Source organism: Mastomys coucha, unplaced genomic scaffold (genome assembly GCF_008632895.1).
Source record: "Mastomys coucha isolate ucsf_1 unplaced genomic scaffold, UCSF_Mcou_1 pScaffold9, whole genome shotgun sequence".
In the NCBI taxonomy this organism is placed as follows: domain Eukaryota; kingdom Metazoa; phylum Chordata; class Mammalia; order Rodentia; family Muridae; genus Mastomys; species Mastomys coucha.
The window spans coordinates 46,265,144-46,286,882 of NW_022196915.1; the positions used below are offsets into that span (position 1 = coordinate 46,265,144).

At 44.2% G+C, this 21,739-nt stretch overlaps 1 protein-coding gene across 10 annotated transcripts in view; it reads right to left on the reverse strand.

Moving 5' to 3' along the window:
* Atp8a2 (ATPase phospholipid transporting 8A2) overlaps positions 1-21,739 on the reverse strand; it is a 554,904-nt gene that overhangs the window by 128,429 nt on the left and 404,736 nt on the right. For all 10 annotated transcript variants that reach the window (XR_004116436.1, XM_031362595.1, XM_031362603.1 and 7 more), the window contains 4 exons: positions 19,831-19,909; positions 6,332-6,393; positions 6,084-6,140; positions 4,334-4,441 (listed from right to left, as the gene is read on the reverse strand). Coding sequence is in view for 9 of the 10 variants with exons in the window: in XM_031362595.1 (XP_031218455.1) it covers positions 4,334-4,441; positions 6,084-6,140; positions 6,332-6,393; positions 19,831-19,909 (306 nt within the window). In the remaining variant the exon portion in view is untranslated. The remainder of the gene's footprint in view (positions 1-4,333; positions 4,442-6,083; positions 6,141-6,331; positions 6,394-19,830; positions 19,910-21,739) is intronic.

Here is a 21,739-nt window from a genome sequence, read left to right on the forward strand (position 1 = left end):
AGGAGAATTTGGTCAAATGCGGGTTTTTCAGTGGACTACCATCTCTTATGCATTTGGCAGGAACTAAGACACTACAATGGGATATTTTAGAGCAGTCATTTTTAAACTCAGCCTGTACACCTAGAGACTCGACTCCTTCTCTCTCTCTCCCTCTCTCTGCATGAGTGTATATGCATAATTATATGCACATATTATCTTGAGGGACTGTCTGTTAACCTGAATGAGTCCAATGCAAGCAGTCAACAGCCATTACTGAGAAAAATTCACCTAGAATTTCTAAAATTCCTTGGCCCAAAGCATTGGGGTTTTAAATTGTTGTAATATTTCTGTGCAAGAAGATTCAAAACCCATTTGCCCTTCCAGGAAAAGGGAACATGTGTGTTCTTGACTTCCCATAGGCTATCTCCAGAGTGATTAGCATGGATGACCTTATTCTGACTTTGCTGATTAGGAAGTCACCGAAGGTCAAGAGATGCGCCCTGGGTGAGGTGGCTCTGACTGCAGCAGGGTCTCTGTCTCCTGACTTCAGAGCAAAGGTTAAGTTTGGTGCCTCCCTTCACAGAGCCCTGAAGTCAGAAGCCCTGGGAACTGCTTGAAGAAAATCCAAACACAGTACATCCTAGCTTTCCAGTTTCCCTGGAAACCCGACATCAGCAGGGAACTTTGGGTACACGGAGGTAAGCTCAGGAACTTTGCTGTGTTCTACTTTAGAGCATTTAAGCTCTAAATGATGGAGAAATTTCTACTGCATGGTTATGGCACCCTGGGAAAAGCATTCTCATCAATACTCCCTAGCCCAGGGCCATGCCATGATAGACACAAGCCAAGTTCTTAACTTACTATAAAACTAAGCCTGCTTCTTGCAAAATGAAGAACTCCTTAAAATCCTTGGAATTCTGTGTCTTTAGAAACAGTCCCTGGGTAGGCTTCTTTGACTTCACAGATGTTCACTGGCACTTTCCGTGTCTCATCACAAGGTGCCACAGGGAAGATGAACCTCTGACAGTGGGAAAGAGCTTTCATTCTATACCCTTCCTTCCCTCTGCCCGCAAGGGAAGACCTGCCTTCAACCCCCGTGAGAAAAACTCCAAATAGAATAGACAAAGAAATACTTAATCACATTGGTGGGGAAAATCTCAGTAGAAACAATGTATCTTTTCAATGGGGGAAGATGTTATGAATAGACAGACTGCTTACTGCTGCATCTGTCTCTGGCTCTGGGTTGGGGTGGGGGAAGGGATAACATTTGCCATTATTAGATACTACTTTAATTCTTAGAGCTTCAAAGAATTATGGTCATTTGCCAAAACCCCACTGTGTAGTCAACTACAAAGAATCGTTTATGAAAAATCACTAGAAGCATTCTTAATATTTTTTGTTTTTGAGACAGGGTTTCCCTGTGTAGTCTTAGTTGTCCTGGAACTCAGTATGTAGAGCAGGCTGGCCTTGAACACAGAGATCAACCTGCTTCTTCCTCTGGACTGCTTCGATTAAAGGCATGTGTCTCCACCTCCTGGTGCATTCTTCAAATAGTAATTTCTACAAACATCCTTTTCCTAGGATGATCCTTACTCAAGGGCATGCTTGGGAGCCTTCCTCCTCTGGTCAGCCTGAACCCAACTGCTATCTCTTTCCACACAGTTCCTCTTATGACTGGAGAGAGCCCTTCTCAGGCTTCATCTGGGATGTCGGGATAGTCCCAGACAATCTTTCTATACTCGATTGTTCAGCACCCTACCCAGCCCTTGACACTTCTCAGGAAATCAATTGACTGCTAAATCAGAGAGAGGTGAGATGCTGACTCAGGCCATGGCATGAAAGCCATGCTTTGAACTCTCACACTCTTCCTCATGCGAATCCAACCCCAGAAGACGACTATAGATGCTAAACAGATCTTTGATGAAAACTGTATCAGTCCTTTCACTTGACACCAAGCAGAAACCTTAGTCTTACACCAGGTTATGTTGTTTCAAAATGACCCATTTGCTTCCTGCTGAAGCCAACCGACAGAAAGGAAGAAAATGACAGAAAGGAAGTAAAACATAGTTTTCATACAAAAGTGCTGGGTGCTTTAATTGAATAGGAGCTCTTCTTGACTCCTTATTGGTGGGAACAGGTTTCATCTGGGATGTCGGGATAGTCAAGATAGCTCATGGCAGGGATGGTCATGCATCACTTAATGAAGGGGACATCTGGGAAATGAATCCAATGGTGATTTCCTCATTTCCCATGGAGAGTATTTACACACACCGAGATGGCTATAATATGATGTCACTGGGCTATAGGATATCGTGGGACTGCCTATAAATGTATGTTGTCATTTGTTGACTGAACTGTTGTCATCCAGCATATGACACACATGACCTTTGGCCTTGCTCGGGGGAGCTGTAAGCACCCCCATAGCTCCACAATGAACTCAGCCCTTCCGTAGTCTGAAAGTCAGCCATGTTATGAGAATGAGGTTTGGCAAATGGCCCAGTTCTCCACTTTAGAATTGTAGTTACTAAAGCGAGTATATGTGGAGTAGGGCTTACTAGACCAGTCAAGGAAAGGAGGCATTTATAAAAGGGACAGTTTGCTCTGTCAGTCAGGAACCCACCAATTCCATCTTGCCAGCTGTGGCTCTCCGCTAATTTGGACACTTGTGTGCCATTTGATTCCTTTCCTTGTATAAATTAGAGATGTAATGGAGGTTGGGGGTGAGGGGAGCATGTCCTGCAAGCCCACTGCTGCAGAGCAGAGCCAGCATGCTTGACTCTCACATTCAAGGAGGACCAGGGCACTCGGGGGTATTGGCTGACTTACTTACCCAATGGCTGCCTCATGAACAAAAGCTCTTGGACATGCATCTAGACTTAGGTAGACCCAGGGCGGTGTGTTCATTTCTGTAGAATGAGGCAGAGCCACTGGTCGGGACTGCCATACCCTGGTCCTAAGTTAATCTCTTCCTACTAGCTCTGCTTCTGTTTCCAGCATTGTAAGCATCCTATAATTCAGGAAGCTAGAGCAGCATGGATGTCCACTCTAAGCGGTGCCTCCAGCAGGTGTCTAGTGTTAGAGACAAGGACAGTCTCACAGATAACTGAGACCTACGGTTGTACATGTTTGTTTGGCTCCAGAGAGACGCCAAGGCAGAGCTGGACAGTGGGTTTCTGGCTGTTTGGGAAGGAAACAGAGCGTAGAGAATGGACCTAAAGTGGTAACACAATGGTGCTTCATTTTACAAAGAGGGGTGAGCCTAGATAGTGAGACTTCATAGAGCTCCTAAAGACTAGGTCTGGGGCACCCTTCTGTGGGCATCTCAGAGAACTCTGACTCTGGGCAAGGCAGAGTTGGGTTTATGGGGTGGGCTCACACAGTCGGACTTGTGAAATAAGTTTGGTGTGTTAGGCCACACCCAACTCTTTTTCTGCATACCTGATGTGATTGTAGCATGTGGTTTGTTTGTTTGGTTGGTTGGTTGGTTTTTTGAGACAGGGTTTCTCTGTGTAGCCCTGGCTGTCCTGGAACTCACTCTGTAGACCAGGCTGGCCTCGAACTCAGAAATCTGCCTGCCTCTGCCTCCCAAGTGCTGGGACTAAAGGCGTGCGCCACCACTGCCTGGCTTGTAGCGTGTAGTTTTATGCTCTACCACCTTTGTCTGGGGAAGTGGGCTGTGCTACCAGCCCCCTCCCAGTTTCCTTTGAATCCTCGGATAAAAGACACAGACAAACAATTGTTCAATTTCAACTTGCCTTCTATGATCTAATTGGTCACTGTTAGTAGTTCAGTATTAGACAACTGGGCGTAATAATGTAAAAACAAAATATCAGAAACAATTCAAACAATCATAACGGCTCTAATCTCAGTGTCTTTCACTGGCTTCAACAGATGAACAAAGATAGACTCTGGCATACCAATTATCTGGTTACTAGAGTTATTAGGGTAATAGTTTACAAGTGACCAATTACCAACTAAGCAGTTAATTGGTATACTTAATACTGAACTTGTAAGCAACACAAGCCTTGCTCAAGACAGCTTCACACCCACTCCTGTCTTCCGAGGGCCACAAACAGTGCTGTGGACAATCAGCACAGAACTGCAGACGCATGGGCACACTGTAAGTCAGAGGACTTAGGGTGAAATTCTTTCATGGTATTTACATTTCCCACACCACTTCTGTGGATGAGATCACCTCTTCTGGCTGCTTTAATTGGTTCCTCTACTGGTAAGTTTGGATGCAAGCAGATTACAGAAACCTTTACTGAAGCTCACCGTCACAAGACACAGAAAGTCTCTTCACCCACACATACACGAACACAATGGAGATACATATATGGGTCACAGTACTGACCTGCCCTTTCATGTCAGGAGCGATGGGGATGCTCGGCCAGATGGTTGAATAGATACCGAAGAATACCAACCAGATCAGCATGCTTCCCCACACCGCCAGGTGACTGAACTGTGGAGAGAATAAATGCTTAGACAGGCCCTCTGCGGCCAAGATGCTGCCCACCCATCATCCCACATCCGAGGCTCTTTCTTGATGAGAAGAAACTGAGGATGTCCTAGTGACAGGAGAACTCTGCCTTGTTCCTTGTCTTTGAAGTTTTAATGATGAACTCAAATCATCGGCGGCTTGAACTAGCCTGAAGATGAAAGTGCTTCGAGCCTCAACCTCCCTCTAAAACCCATGTCCCAGTCACAGCCCTCCCACCCCCGGGTTATCTCAAGTGTTTGCTTTATAGAACAAGGGTTCAGCCATCTCTGGGCGGACATATCATTTAGAGACAACATCTGTCCTACTTATTGCAGAGATTATTTCAAAAACAACTTGGAATGGATAGTACCTCTTTTAAAAACTTGAGAAACTGTATTTGATAGTTTCAAAATTCCACATACAATTGTTCACATTTATAGATACAGTGTGACATTCCAATACATGTATGTAAGGATCAGATCAGGTAACTGGTGTGCCCATATTAACAAAACATATAATTTCTCCGTGTGGGGACCATTCCAAACTCTTTCTTCCAGTGTGTTGAAAGGTACAACTACGGAGTCCTCAGCATTGTCAGCCTACTTCCTCCAGAACATCAAGTGACTACTCCCACCCTGATGTACCCCACATCCCTGGCTTGCCCAGTACTCCAGTAACGTAAATTCTATCCTTCACTTCTGTGAGATCAGATGGCTATCTAAAACTCCTTTAAGTTGTCTGTCTTTCTCTTTTGTGCTCTTAATATGATCCATGACTCTTCTCTTCACAACCTATGATCTAGTCCTTCGGCAAGCTCTGCCTTTTGGGTTCTGTTTTTGAACAAGCACTTCCATATCCCAGCTCTCGCTACAGCTTCCTGCAATATTCGAGTCTAAGGCACTGTTCCCACCTCCTGAAGTCACTACCATAATTCTTGAACAGGTTCCAGGGCTTCATGCTGACCTTGCCTCCCACCCCATTTGCTTATCAGAGCAGGAGGTAAGTGAGCCACAGTCACCCTGGGGCAGAGAGGTGTGAGGCACTATGAAGGGTGGTTGTTATCCCAACTCGGAAAGAACCAAATAGCCAATAGGATGCTGATAAAGCAAACCTGGGCTAGCTACCTAAATTAATATTCTTTAATCATGAACAATCACAGTGTGTTTTAAAGATTCAAACTGTGGGATTTTAGGAGAAACAAAATGACAGTTGTATGTGTCAAGGTGCACCCTCTTTATCTGAGAACACAGACAATGGATGAGAGCAACACAGGAATGCCAGAGAAAAGTCACATGGAAACATTATATGTAAATACTACACTTCCTGATTTTTCCATCTGTATTCTCTCTCTTTCCTCTCTCCCTTTCTCTCTCCTTCTCCCTTTCCTGCCTCCTCTGCCCCCAGTCAATAGCTCTAAGCCAAGCTAGGAATCAAGCAAATAAAGCAGAGGTGTGGCTGAATCCCAAATTGTCCTTTATAAAGAACAAACACATTTTTTTTTTTTACTTGCAAACTTTGAAATAAGACAACTGTAGAGCATTTACTGCTTCCTCAAGGATTAAATGGAGGTCTCTGCACACAACTATCTATAACAGTGAAAGAAATAATTCCAAAGAAAACTCACTTTCGTCCACGCTGTCGTCTCCAAACCAGCTTTCAAACAAACTGTAACCACAACGTACTGTAGAAAAAAAAAGAGAGAGAGAGGCGTTTGGTATGACGCAAGTATTCCTCCATCGGTTCGAACTTCAAGGAATCCACAGCTTATAAAGATATGGAGTAACTCATGCTAATGTGGAAGGCGTTGCATACCTGGGGAGGTATAACCCACACGTGTGCCCTTTACGAATGGCTCAACAGTGCTAAACTTACCGTGTAAACAATATTTCCAACAAACAAATAGTCAGTGGCATGACCGCTGGTTAGCGGGGTATCTGGAAAACAGAGAGAGGCCACTGTTAGCTTGTAGAAGGCTCCAGTGCAATCTGGTTTGGTTTTTGTTTTTGTTTTCATATTTTTTTGTTTCATTTTCACGTATCACATTTAAGAATATTAAAAAAAAAACCCAGTGCTATTGTTTTTCATCTTATTTTTAAGCCAAAGGAGTAAAACAAAATCAGATTTTCAAACAAAACAAATGCTTGATTTGCATTGAACATATCTTTTTTCTTTTCTTTTTTTTGAACATATCTTTGTCTAAGGTTAAAGTCTCTTTTTGTCTGGCTGGAAAACTGGCAGCAAAGGACCGGTCTGAGCATACAGCAAACATCTCAGCACTAGAACCTTCTTAGCCTTTCTCTTTTAATTTTTGCTAAATCAGGGCTGTTATAGCATCACAAGTAGTGCAAAGAGGACTGAATCTATCTGGGGAGATATTCATTACCCTCATTCTCATTTGAAACCACACGAGCTTCTGGGAGCAAAAGCGAGGTGAGAGGTGGTATCAAGCATAGCTGGGATTTTTAAATTCCATCTTCACGTTTCTTTCTTTACACGGTGGCTCTGTAAGGTCCCTAGCAGCCATGATGGCAGAGTGACTCTGCTCGGTGAGACCCACCCTGTAAAAATCTGACTCTGATCCAGAGAGTGCAAAACTATTTTAAAGTCAGGGATGGCTTCCCGAGTAAGGGTTCCTCCTTCACACTCAGGTTCAGATCTGGGGGTCCATGAGCTGGCTTGTAGGGATTTCTGGGTTCACGTTTCCAGCACAGCTGCTGCTATCCATGCGTATTTGGGCTGACTTACTCATCTAACCTGTTGAAGGCTCCGTCTATTTTCATGAAATGGTGTGATGCTACTAATGGTGTAAAGTCTATGCTACTATTCCACCGTCCAAAATCTCTGATGATCAAGTTGGGTCCTAGGTGGACTCTGGTAGTGGATGAAGCTCTAGGGCATAGCTTTGCTCCAGGCCCCGAGAGGTCAGTGTGTAACCAGAGGAAGATGAAGTACAGTGTGGCAAGCACCTACAGCACTGAGCTTCCATGGCTGCCACTGGGGGCTGGCTGTACGAGGAGATCAGAAAGAGATTCCGCCACAGAAAGAGAGAGAAAGCTCGGGAGTCTTGGAGAGAGTGGTAAAGAGGCCCGTGATGGCGTAGGAAAATCCAGTTTAAAGTGAATGAAGAGAAAGTTTATAAAGGGGGCAGCTAAATTAGTTTCAGTAAGACAACAAACTAATATATGGGTTGCGCAGGCCTCCTCTGAAAACCCAAAGTCTGAAGTGCTTCAAAGTCCCATGCACACCTTTTAGGTTTTAGATTAGGAATATTCAATGAGTGAAGTCTATGCTACTATTCCACCGTCCAAAATCTCTGAGCTAGAAAATCCTTCCAGACCCAAGGCAGGGACATTCATCCTGTCTTTACAAAGAGCCAATCTAAACTGTCTACTTCCAGTAACTGGGTCTGAGGTTATTCTAACAGTAGATGCAGCACTTTAAAGACAGAGATTAGTCAGAGATTGTTTATTTGAGTCTCACAAAGATCATGGCCATCAAAGGAGTAAGCTCGATCTTTTGTGTACCCAAATCTACTCTATGCAAAAGAGTAGAACCTGGAAGAGAAGGCTCATGTCTCAGTGGAGTTTGAATGGCAGTGGGGGAACAGAACATACACAAGTGAACAAATTGAGGTACAGTCAGCCATGAAGAAATGTAAGGTAGACTATTTGGATGCAGAGTGACCAGAGGTTGTATTTTAGTTAAAGAGATGATAGGTTAACAGTCTGGAATGACAGAGGGGTTAGTTCAATGAATATAAAAAACACGGGCTTCTGGAAAGAGGAGAACTTGCTAAGAATCCTAATGAAAACAGTGCTTGGTGCACTTAAAGTTCATCACAAAGACCAGTCTGGCTAGAGACTCAGGTGGACAGGAAACAGTCAGAGGCCAATAGAGGTGGACTGTACCAAAGAGTCTACACTTCTGTGGTAATCATGACCAAGGACTACTGGAGGATATGGAGGTTTTGATGAAACGGTTTTGAATATTCTCACTGAACAGTGCAGCTGATAGGTGAACAGAAATGGGTTGTGACAGGAACAGTGGCAGTTTGGTAGGGAAGGCAGCGGAGCGTGCAGGCGGGTGATATCAGTGACAACAGAGTTGTACACCCACTGCGGCACCCTGGCTCCCTTCAGTTAACTGAAAAACAGGTCGGTTCAAGAAAGAAACCCCAGGGGCTGGAGAGATGGCTCACTGGTTAAGAGCACTCACTGGCTGCTCTTCCAAAGGTTCCGGGTTCAATTCCCAGCACCCACGTGGTGTCTCACAACCCTCTGTAATGGGATCAGATGCTCTCTTCTGGCATGCAGGTGTACATGCAGATAGAAACAGTAACATTAAATAAACAAATAAATCTTAAAAAAAGGAAGAAAAGAAAAAAATTCTAGATGCTTGGGAGGAGGAAAAAGAGAGTACAATGTTGCTTAATGTGCTGAAAGTTGGAGGCAATGAACCATTGCAAACAGCTGGAACAGCAAGCTCCGGGTAGGAAAATGATTAAAACTGCTGAGTTTATTTTTTTACCACTATGCATATTACCACAATGTGAAATGAACAAATCATGATCATAGAGCCCCCACAATACAACCTTTAGAATAAAGGAGAGAGACTTTATCTCTCCAGCTCTAGCTTTAGGGGCTCAAGGAAAGATGAGCAACAGAGGCATGGTGACAATCTGAGGACTGATTGGACTTGAACAACACTAGAGACTTTTACACCTCAGATAACACCATCAGCAAAGTGGGAAAGGACAAGAGAATGGAGAGAAGCTTGTGTCTAGGAGATGGGAAGAATCCAACAGTATAAAGCTTCTCAACATAAAGATGGCCAAAGGACCTTCGTAGATGTATGTAACAGAGATGATGTACAAACGCATAACAGGGATTCAGAGAAGCCCAACATGACTGGCACAAAGGAAACCAGCTCAAAGCCACTTGAAGAAGCAGGTCATACCCATTCAGTGGGAGGGTGTAGACCTGCAACTATTCACACATGGCCGGAAGCCAAACAGGCTGTGCAGACATTTTGGGAAGCTATTGGCACTTCCTAAAAGAAGACTGTGTACATCTATTCCACGACCCAGTAATTCCCAAGAAAAATGAAAATGTGAGCGAAACACAAAAGCTCATACATGGATGCTCATAGCAGCATCATTCACGAGTGCCCACAAAGCCTGAAACAATGAGCATCATTATGCGTTGTCCACAGTAGCCTATTCATAACGCAGATGTCCATCAGCTGCTGAATGAACAAATAAATGTCCATCACTCGGTGAGATGTGCATCAATACAATAGAGTATTATTCAGAAATAACAAGGGGTGAAGTACGGGGACATGCCACAACATGGATGAACTTATGAGAAGTGAAAAAAGTTAGGCTCAAAAAGCTTTATGCGGCATGCTTCTGCTTATATAAAACGCCCAGAGTAGGCGTATCTACACAGACATGGGGCAAAGCAGTAGTTTCAGGAGCCGAGAGGGCATCAGGGGTGGGGGATGAGGTGAGTGGCAGCTTTGCGGGGTGATGAAACATTTGAAAGTTAATGATGATGTGGTGTTTGTATAACCGGAATTGAACCTTGAAATGGGTGAATGCAGTGTAAATATAAAGATACAATTATATAATGATGAAGCTGCTATAAAGATTTGGCCCCTTAGTCACACTGGCCACATATCACATGCTCAGTGGCTGTGTGTGGCTAGTGGCTGGTGTACTGGGCAGCACACACAGACACCATCTCCACCTTCCAACTGACAGTACAGGGCCAGAATGGTCATGTCGGACACTGGTAAAGGGTCCCAGGGAAGGCCTCCTCGCCAGCGAGAACAGACCTTGGGCTCACACTGTGACTTAATCCTCTAGCTCAGTCTCAGTTCTTAAGTCCTGTATGGTGAGACCCCAACAGTGATATGAAGCCAGTTGGGCTGACACCCTCTACCTGCAGCACTGGCTACAAGGATCCTTGGTACTGGATGGGGAGTTTAGTACGTTTCAGTACACGGGATCACTGACTCCACGGGATGAAGAATAGCAGCCTGGTCCTTTGGCACAGGAAGACCGGCTGGGGGAAGAGCACATGAGGACCTGCAGCAGGGGTTTCAGTTCACAACAGGAATGGCCAACATGAAGCATGCCTGTATACAAGAGAAGAGATTTGGAATATGAGGCAAGAGAAGGAATTAGCTTAGCGGGCAAATCCTGGTCGTGAGAGTTAGGAGACGCTGGTGTGCCCGGCTCTCTTACTCCAGTTCTAGTCAGAGAATCTTTTTTAGATTTGAGGCTGGGTCTTACAAGCCTCAATCCTGACACAGACGTTTCATGTCAGAGATGGGGGATAAAGAAGATGTGGCACAATGGCTGAAATGATCCCTAAAGTCTCCGTTTGGGTAGGAAGTCTAAGATGCTCTTAGCTGCTAAATCAGCCCCATGCATTTGGTGGCAGGGATGAGGGTCTCAGCTCCTCATCTTCCACCAGGTTCAGGATGGATGTCCCAGTCTATCCATGCCATGTATTCACAAGCAAAGAACAGATAAGATGAGCAGTATTCCCAAGCCTGGATATTCCATCCACGCTAAGCCCTGGGAAATCTACAACAATTTCTGGCCAGGTGGGAGAGTTAGATGGAGTAGGAGGCTAAGCAGAAAAATCAAAGCTTGCAGTGATGGTCTAGCAGCCTTTGTTGTCAGCACATGTCCCACATGCTGGGGTTCCTGACATACACTACCACATCTGGCCTGACAAGTATTTTACTTCCTTTATCTATGGTGCTGGTGACAGATATTAGGCCTCACACATATTAGGCGAGTGCTCCCCACTGAGTTATACCCTCAGTCATTGTTTTGCTTTGGTTTTGAGAGAGGGTACTGCTGCAGCCTCGCTGGCATCAAGCTTATAAACCTTTTGTCTCAGATTCACCAGCATCCGAATCACAAGTGTGCAAACCACACTCAACTCTGAATCTCTTTTCAGTATTTCCAACATAGGCTGATTCACTGACTAAGAGAGATTTAAAAGATGCAAAGCATCTTCCTAGTACAGAGGTCTTAGAATACATTCCACATTTTATGCATACATACAAAATAAACAGGAAGAAATGATCTGAGAGGAAGGAGGGCTGACCTGAGTGATAGGGAGAGCTGATCTGAGGAAAGAGGGAGGGACGACTAACCTCAGAGAGGATGGAAGGCTAACCAGAGGGTTCAGGGAGGGCTCACCAGAGAGAGCAGAGGAGGACTGACTGAGAAAGGAGGGAGGACTGACCAGAGGGCTGAGAGAGAATTAACATGGGGAGGACTGACCTAGGAGAAGAGGGAGGACTGACCAGAGAGTTGTGGGAGGTCTGACCTTAGAGGTGGAAAGACTGGCCTGAGAGATAGAGGAAGATTGACCCAAGGAATAGGACTGACCTGAAGAGGAGGGGGAAAGAGAGCATTCATTATCTTTTCCTAAAGCTGACTGGACGATCTCCATAGGATGAATTTCAAAAGTCAACTTTTCTATGTGTTTGAGTTGGTATGGCTGAGTCACAAATAGAATGATATGTAGCAGACCCACTGCCATGATGGTGCTCAGACCATACTCCAAGGGAGGAGAGCTGTCCTGGAGAGCAGGCCACTTGCTGAGACGTGGATAGTCTGAGGTGTCAAGAGGAGCCAAACTCAAGCAGCTTGGGAGTCTGTGGTTGCAGACACACGTTTACGATCTCAGCATTGGATTCAGGGAACCAACAAAATGTAGGCTTAGACAGATGAGGTCCTGGAGGCACAGTCGCCACAGCAGACTTTTGTGGACAACCGGGACAAAGTCACACAGCCTCTGTATTTAGCAGTTACAGTCCCCAAAATGTTGTATGCAAAATTTCTTTGAAAATAGTTGTGGGAAAAGCCATGATTTATAAGAAAAGTGTGTCTCGTTTTCTGAATAGACAGAACGCTCAAGGAACTCCTTTAGAATACTCCAAAGGGCAAGGCAGATGGTATTTCACAAAGACGCAGTTGCAATTAAATGTTCATTAAAAATACCACATCATTACCCAGCCAAACCACAGCGAATATTCAGGAGTGGCTCTGACAAATGGCAAAATGTCACAGCATGGTGTTGTGTGGCTAAAGAAGACACGCTGTGGTAATCGTGAAACCAGATGTGAGATGTATCTGTGTATTTCTGATGGAGCAAGCACCCAGGGACAGCTGAAGTGACAGCCACCAGGCATCTTGTCCTGCAGTAGGCATTAGGGAGGAGTCGGGAACACTGGCTTCTTCCCTTGCCATAAGAACATTTGCCAAGAAAATATGGTTGAAACCGATGCCAAGTCTCTGCTGCCTTCTCTTCCCTCTGCTTGGAAACTTCCAGCAGAACCATTTCAGAGCAGAGCAGAGCAGACGCCAGCCTCTCAGACTAGCCACCAGTCCCTGTGTAAGCTTCTGAGCCTCTTCAGATTCCAGAGGCTCAGAGGAGCTAAAGACAGCTCGATACTCCAGGCTTATATCCAGAGCAGAGATATTGTCCAGGATCCAGATAACCGGATTTACAAATAAACTTTCAGAGCCGAACCTGTGGACACGGCTCCACTCTCGCTGTCGCCAGGACCATTATGTCTGTGTCCAACTACATATTCCTAAAGAGAACATTCATTTTCCTCCTCTTCTTTGTAAGGAGTGGTATGAAATGTTGGAACTACTCTCTAAAAAGAAGGGTTTATACAAGTGTTAGCGATTATAATTACATTCACAACGGTGCTGGATTCAGTTCCTGGTTACATAAGCCTTCGGGTTTTCTTCTTGTTCCTGCCATTTCAGCTGGATGAAGTTAAGGACACAGAGCTCAGATTTCAATATCTTTCCCCCCCTTGTGTTTACTAAAAATAGACTTAAAAGGGAAGTAAAAATGAGAGACGGCAAACTTGATGGTGACACCAAATATCAGTGTTTCTTATCTCTGGGTGGACAGGTGATAGACATTCCCCAGCCTCTGATACCTGGATGGAGCCCCAACAAAATCTTGCCAATCAGTTATGAACAGAATTGAGAGATCCCTTCAGGAACAAACAACCCTTATGATTCTCCCCTGCTAGTGCGGAAGGTGAGGGGGAGCCGTATACTCAGGGGACCCTGTGGTATGGATCCTGACTACTGTTGGCACCCAGTGCAGTTCAGCATACAGACATACAAATCACTGCCCTGGAGGAAGGTTCTCACACTTGGAGACCCCCGTGTGGGAGAGCAAAGTACCTGGCCTTAAATCCACTTCCTTAGTTTATGTTGGCAGGCCTCTCTAAGCACAAGATGGCTCTGGAAAGCTGTCCTTCTGTTAAAGAAACCCACAGGTAGCTATATCAGCGAGTAACAGATGAGATCAGTTTGGATGACACCCTCTATTACCCAGGAAAGGCTCGAGCTCAGGACGAATAGGTGGAGGGACTTAGGTGCGGTTTGCACGTACAGGAAAGCACATGGCTTCCACCTGCATCCCGAGATGATCTGGGCTCACTGTTCCCCTCCCTCCTCAATTTTTTTTAATAAATGTGGTCTCCAAAAGAGCATGTGGCTATTTCCAGTGTCTACAATAGACTCAACAGCAACAGCAACAACAACAAACCTAACCAGTACACATTTTTTAAAAGAGATTTTCTCTTCTGGGAAATATATTCCCTTTCCCCCATTTCTTTTCTCATAAATGTCATCAAGGAAAATATGAAAAAAAATTTCAAATCAAAATTAATTTTATGTTCTTTTGCCAATAACCACATTCCACTTCAAGGAGGGCCGCTCGACTGCGTCAACTAGGAATGCCCTGGGACGTCTGGGAGCAGCCAACAATGCCCTAGTGCCGGCCATGACTTATCCACAGCCATTTTCAGATCAAACGGCGGGGCTTTAGGTAAATCAAGTTGGGAGATTGATGGCGGGACAGTTGAGAGAAATCTGACTTACTGATTTGTTTGAGAGGAAAACTTTATTTTGAAACTTGGAATGAATCATCACAAACTTCATCAACCAGACTGGCTGCTTTGAAAGTCTATCCAAAACCATGCAAAAATAAGCAAAGGAAAAAATCCTTGGAAACACTGTAGAAAACGAATGACCTGCCCACACCTTACCAAGACTGTTTCCTCCCTAGATCGTGTTGCCTTGGCAAAAATGAACAGGGCTGAGAAGCAGGGCTTGAGTCTTTTGCCACCAATGGTTGGGAGAGGAATTTAGGATAAAACTCACTGATTTTTGTGATACAATCCACGTGTTAGCATGTGAACACACAAAGCCACTCTAGAGACTTTAGTCCTCATTAAGCAAAGATTCTTCAGGACTATGAGTAGGACCGAGGCTGAGAAATGACTTCTGGGAGTAGCCAAAGAAGGAAGGTCCAAAGGCACCTGTGCTAGGAGTGCTTAGCTTTGGAAAGCACCCTGGATTGTTTCCAGTGCTGCTATGCTCCTATGCTCTTGGAGACAGAGTGGTTGCATCTTTCTTAATTTTTTTTTAAAAAGATTTGTTATTATTACCATTGTCACTACTATTGTTATCTTAATAATGTACATATCTGTATGGTTTTGTATATGGGAGTGCAGGTGCCCAAGGAAGTCACTATGTCAGATGCCCTAGAGTTGGAGTTACAGTTGAAGGAAGGAAGGAAGGAAGGAAAAAGGAAGGAAGGAAGGAAGAAGGAAAGGGAGGAAATAAGTTCACTTGTATTTAGGAGATTATATTACTTTTTGGATTTTTATTACTGACATACTACTACCAAATAAAATGAAGCACACAGACAGACAGATATGCAAGGAGACACATTCCTATTGAAGGTCTTGGGGTAGGAGAGTTATGCCATAAGACTTTGCCTATGATCAACTTAAGACTGTATTATAGAGAAACACAGAATTTGGCAAGAACATGAATTGCTGGTGTAGTGTGTATGTGTGCGTGTCTGTGTGTGTGTGTCTGTCCAAGCCTAAGCATAGCCCACTTTAAAGGTAGTAATAACCCACGTGCCATGGATTCTTGAGCTCTGTGCTCAATTATGCTCTATTTACTCGAGATAGTTATTTTCTCCCATGCACTAGAATTTTCTGTTTGGATCTAATTCCCCTCACTAGAGGATGAATTCAAAAGGTAAGACCCTCAGTCTATATTGTACAGTTACCTTTCTTTTGTATAATTACATCTAGTAGTTATCTTATGCATATGTGGAATATGTACCACAACATGTAGAGGTCAAAGGGAAAATGGTGGGAGTCAGTTTTCACCTTCTGCCATGTGGGTTCATGGGACTAAACTCAGGTCATCAGACTTGGCAGCAAGCACCTTTTTCTGTTGGGTCATCTTGCTGGCGCCTACATTTATCTTCCACCTGTGAAATCTAGCACAGTTCCAGAGTCATGAATGTATGTGGTCTTCTTCCTGCATCCAACTAAGTAGGAAACTTTACAAATGAGTTCAAAACCAGTCATTCAAGCTGTTAGAGAAATCAGATCAGATCAGATCAACAAAAATGGCCTTTATGCCAATACACCTAATATCTGTCATTTATTTCCCTCCAACACTGTAACTTATAGGCTGTTTGCAACACTGCTAACAGAAAACTCTTGTGCTAAAAGTTCAGCAAATGACGCTGATGATGAGGATAGCATGACAACAAATGGGAACCTCCATGTCCTGGTATTTGTCTGCTAGGCAAACAGTGGAACTGAGAGGAAGAAATAAAACCTAACTGTAAATTCACTTGGTAGCATCTGCAAAAAGTGTATGCATGCCAACTTTTAAGCATGGGCCACATTTGGGGAATGGATGGTTTGAATGCTGGAATCTAGGTAAACTGTAGCAATGTACCACCCGTTCTCCAAAGCTCAAGAGAACCACCCTGTAGCACCTGACTGACCATCTCGAACTGGGCAAGCCCACTCTTCTATGGCTGTCCCTGCATGAGCACAAGCCTCACTTGCAAACACCAGCTGCCAAGTACTCTTATGTCCCAAAGCATGCCACTCTGTCACTAGTCCACCCTGGAATGAGGATGGCTGCTATTGCCACTCACATGCTATCACTTCAGAAACGTAATCACAGCCCATGTTCTTCTCTTTAACTCTTACTTGAAGAACCATCAAAAAGCTGAATCTACAGAGAGTCCAAAAAAAAAAAAATGACTTTGCTAGAATGTTCTCTTTTTTGGGGGGGGAGTTGAATCTAGAATTTAATCTTCTGACCTACATATTTAAGGACCTCAAAAAGAAAAGGAGCTTTTATGTGTCTGAAAGAAAAGCACTCTGAACATAAACAACTGTCCAAACATCTTCTGACAACATGGAAAGGACTTGGTGTGCAGAGTTCCTGTGTGGAATATGAAGTACAGACAGGAAAAAAGGAGCTTACAGACCTTGTATTCTTAGATCCGTTGCAAAATCCAGGGTCTTGTCTATCCAACCTTAGCAATTAATTCTCCCTAGGGAGATTATGACTGTTTGAGAGAGATGGCATTTTAATGGTATGTGTGATGGCTTGTATATGCTTGTGGCTCAGGGAGTGGTACTATAAGGAGGTGTGGCCTTGTTGGAGTAGGTGTGGTCTTGTTGGAGTAGGTGTGTCACCGTGGGTGTAGGCTTAAATACCCTTGTTCTAGCTGCCTGGAAGCCAGTCTTCCCCTGTTTGCCTTCAGAACAAGAGGCAGAATTCTCAGCAACTCTAGCTCCGTGCCTGCTTGATGCTGCCATGTTCCCACCTGGACAATAATGGACTGAACCTCTGAACCTGTAAGCCAGCCCCAATTAAATGTTGTCCTTGTAAGAGTTGCCTTGGTCATGGCACCTGTTTACAGCAGTAAAACCCTAGCTAATACAGAAGTTGGTACCAGGGACTAGGGTGTTGCTGTGATAGGCCCTGTGATAGGGTGTGGTTTTGTTTGGAATAATGTAGATTTGGGGACTCTGGATTTGGAAAGCAGTGGAATGCTTTAAATGGGGCTTACTGGGCTATCCAAGTAGGAATATGGAAGGCCTTGTTCCTGAGAGTGATATGAACTATGCAGACTTGGACCAAGAGGTTTCAATGGAGAAGAATTTCAGTATGTAGGGTAGAGACTGTTTTTGTGGTATTTTGGTGAAGAATGTGGCTGCTTTTTGCCATTGTCTGAAGAGTCTGCCTGAGGCTAAGGTGAAGAGATTTAGATTAATTGCTTTGAAAAAGGAAGTCTCAAACAGCCAGCCTGGTATAAATTCTGTTGTGTAGTTACTAAAGTTCACTCTTATGAAGAGCATTTTAATGAAAAGGAGCAAGCTGAGAAAGGAAAAATACAAAAGATATGGTATAGTTTCTCCCATAGCCAGGATCCTCGGGTCCAGGAATCAAGGGGTGGAAAAGGGAATAGTTCCATCTACTATCATTTCTCATGACCCACTGGGGAAGTCTTTGTTTCCTGTTCCTACAACCTTAAGTTCTATTAGCCTAGAAGTTTGTACTCCAGTACAGAGGGTGGAGTGCTTCTGCCAGGAGCCACAACAAACATTCCATTGAACTGGAAACTCAGACTCTCCCCCCCCCCCCCCCCCCCCCCCCCCCGGTCATTTTGGACTTTTAATGTCCTTAAACCAACAGGCTAAGAAAGGAATAACAGAGTTAGTAGGGGTGATACACCCAGATTACCATGGGGAAATTGGATTGCCTCTTCACAATGGAGGTAAAAAGGATTATTTCTGGAGTGCAGGAGATCCTTTAGGATGTGTTTTAGTACCACCACGTCCTGTGAATAAAGTCAATGGGAAACTACAACAGCCTAATCCAAGCAGGATGACAAAGGGCACAGACCCATCAGGAATGAAGGTATGGGTCACTCCTCCAGAAAAAGAGTCAGTCAAAGCCTAGAGTGCTACAGAGGGCAGAGCTGGAGAAGTGATGCAATCTATTTGGAGAAGCCCAGAAGATCTTGTATGGATCCTAGACATTGGAATAAGAAGCGGTGAAGCTGAAGTTGACTTGGAGACCCCAAGATGTCAAAGATCCAGAGCCTTAGGATACCTGCTGAGGAAAGCTGCTACCAGGGAGTGGGAACTAGACCAGGAGAAAGAACTTTGTTGGAGTCATCAAAGATGAAAAAGGAGCTGGAGATCTGAAAATCACTTTGACATCAGACATGGACATACAGAGTTTGGAGTTTGCCCAGCTGGTTTCCTGTCTTGTTTTGGAGATTAAAGTTAAGTGATAGGGTGAATCTCAGAAGAGACTTTGAACTTTAGACTTTTAACATTGTTGAGACTGCTATAGACTATAGGGACTCTGGAAATTGGATTAAATGTATTTTTCATTATGCTATGTTTAGGCATGGCCCCCATAGACACATGTGTTTGAACAAGCCTATAGGAGCCACGGAGTATAATATGATGGTTTGTATATTCTTTGCCCAGGGAGTGTGTGACCTTTTTGGAGTTGGTGTATCACTATGGGTGTGGTCTTTAATACCCTTGTTCTAGCTGCCTGGAAGCCAGTCTTCTCCTGTCTGCCTTTGATGAAGATGTATAACTCTTAGCTCCTCCTATACCATGCCTGCCTAGACACTGCCATGCTCCCACTTTGATGATAATGGACTGAACCTCTGAACTTATAAGACAGCTCCAATTAAATGTTGTCCTTTATAAGAGTTGCCTTGGGCCGGGCAGTGGTGGCTCACCTTTAATCCCAGCACTTGGGAGGCAGAAGCAGGCAGATTTCTGAGTTTGAGGCCAGCCTGGTCTATAGAGTGAGTTCCAGGACAGCCAGTGGTATACAGAGAAACCCTGTCTTGAAAAACCAAAACCAAAACCAAAGCCAAAACCAAAACCAAAACCAAAACCAAAACCAAACAAACAAAAAGTTGCCTTAGTCATGGTGTTTGTTTACAGCAGTAAAACCCTAACTAAGACAGAATGTTTTCATCAAGAAGTGTGAACTAACACAGGCTGTCCTTGTGCAGAGGGACTAATCAGCCGTGACTTTAAAGGTGTGTGTGTCAAGGAAAATGCCCTCAGAAAACATGGGGTGGCATTAGATTTACAATACCCAAGTGACTGTGCACAAAGATACCAGAGACTTGAAGCAAAGGTTTAATTAAGTAACAGAGCATTTTAAACTCATGGGCAATAGGCATAAATGTTCCCTCAAGGTCAAAGACTCAGCTATCACAAATTGAGCATGGAGGTCCTACTATTTATATAGTAATTTCAAAGAAAAGGCAGAACTGACAGGACTTGCATGCTGTAGACTGGAAACAAGCCTTTGCCGTGGGCAGGTCTATGTTCCCAGTCTTTAATCTCATGTGTGTTCCCCACTGGGGAGAACCATGCATGCATTGACCTCGCAGGAGGCTAACCTACTTGCTGATGGTGGAAATCATGAAGGCACTACCTACCATGCTCCAGGGCTTTCATTGGAACCCAGAAGAGGATGAGGGAGTGGACCAAGGCATTGATGCAGTGACCCCAAAAAACCTGCAGGAAGACAAACCAGAAGTCAGAGTGTCAAGGGCTCAGGGGTGCTCGGTGTGTAACTTACAATAGGCAAGGCTCCTTGTGTGGGTTGGGGGCTTCTGCAAGGGCCATTGTTAGTCTCAATTTAAAACACATACAAACCCACCCACACCCACACACAAAGAAAGAGAGAAGGGGCCTAAAATCTGTCCCCTCTTACAAGTAGACGGCAGGATGCTCTCCAGATAATATTACTTCACTACAAATCTCTATACACCTGCATAGATACAACACAGAATTGTTCTACATGTGAAAACTGAGCTTCTGTGTGTGAGTGTCCCCATCACAAAAAGATACCTCACAATCACTCAGGAAAAGGGCACTTAGGTTAAAACTGGATGGCAAGAAACTAAAATGTTGTTCATTTTGAAAACATAAAAAAAAATTCTATGTATAAATTTTCATTTTTTTTCTCCTTAATATCTTAAAATACCTCTTACTCATTTCCCCCTATCACCTTTGAGGTCAATGCCACACACTAAAATAATTCTCTTAGAAGGCTGGCAAAATGGCTCAGTGGCTGAAGGTGGTCTGTCACCAAGTCTGAGGAACTGAGCTCAACCCTTGGGACTCAACCCCTGGCAGAAAGAGAGAACTAACTTCTAAGGGCTGTCCTCTGACCTCTACCCACCCACAGTGACACAGCACACCTCCTCTCCACACACAAAATAAATAAATAAATAAATAAATAAATAAATAAATAAATAAATGAAGGAAGGAAGGAAGAAAGGAAGGAAGGAAGAAAGGAAGGAAGAGAAGAAGAAAGAAATTTTCACTTTTAATGTTTGGAGTGTTAAACAAAGGGCACGGAGTTCTTCCCACTCTCAATGACAGTATCATGAGCATTTCGATGTTTCTAAAAGTTATTTTTTGGAACCCAGACTATGCATGTGCTGTATTGCTACACCCCCGCCTAGTCTCGTTCAGTATTGATGACTATGATGACTGGGGTCAGTTCCAGGCCTCATGTGTTCTGGGAAATATTGTAACATTGCTCCATAACCTCAGCTCTTATGTGTTTACTTGTACCCATCCCCTTTCCTGACCCCTCCATTAAATCATAGAAACCAGTAACCCACTAGGTATCTGCATGAGACTGAGGCCTACCCAGTTCTTTCCACTTTTAGCATGGGTTCATTTTTCTGCTCATGTGTCACCCTGACAGACTCAATGGTAGAGCACCGACTTGACATGTGCAAGCCGTGTGGAGAAGAAGGCTCTAACTGCTCGCTAAGAGACTCAGTAAACAGCCGCTGATCAAGTCAGTCACCATGGATGGAAGAGAGCATAGTCAACAGGATGCCTCTTATTTTATCCCTTCCTGGATCTGCCTATGAAGCATGCCCAAGCATAAGATGGCCATGACAGCTTAACCATCAGTCACTTCTACTCGGGAACAGCCTGCTGAGGTGGTTCACTGCATCTTTGCAACCCCCTTCTACACAGCACCATGGCCATGCTGCCAAGCTCACATCTTATTTCCTCTCCCGGGGAGATTCATGGCTTCCCTTCAGGCAGCAGCACCCAACTGCGCTGACATTGTTAGCATGTGTATGACAGAGGCCTGGATGACGGGCCCATTTTGATAATCCAACTGTTCAACATGTTTTATAGATGGTTCAGCCTTTTTCTGGGTCTCCTCGGGATGATCCAGTCAGGTTGAATATCTCTAATCTAAAAGCAACAAATCCTGAATACTCCAAAATCCAAAACTTATTGAGCACTTGTTGAATATTTAGACTTGACCCCATCTCCAAAACATATTATATATATATATATATATATATATAT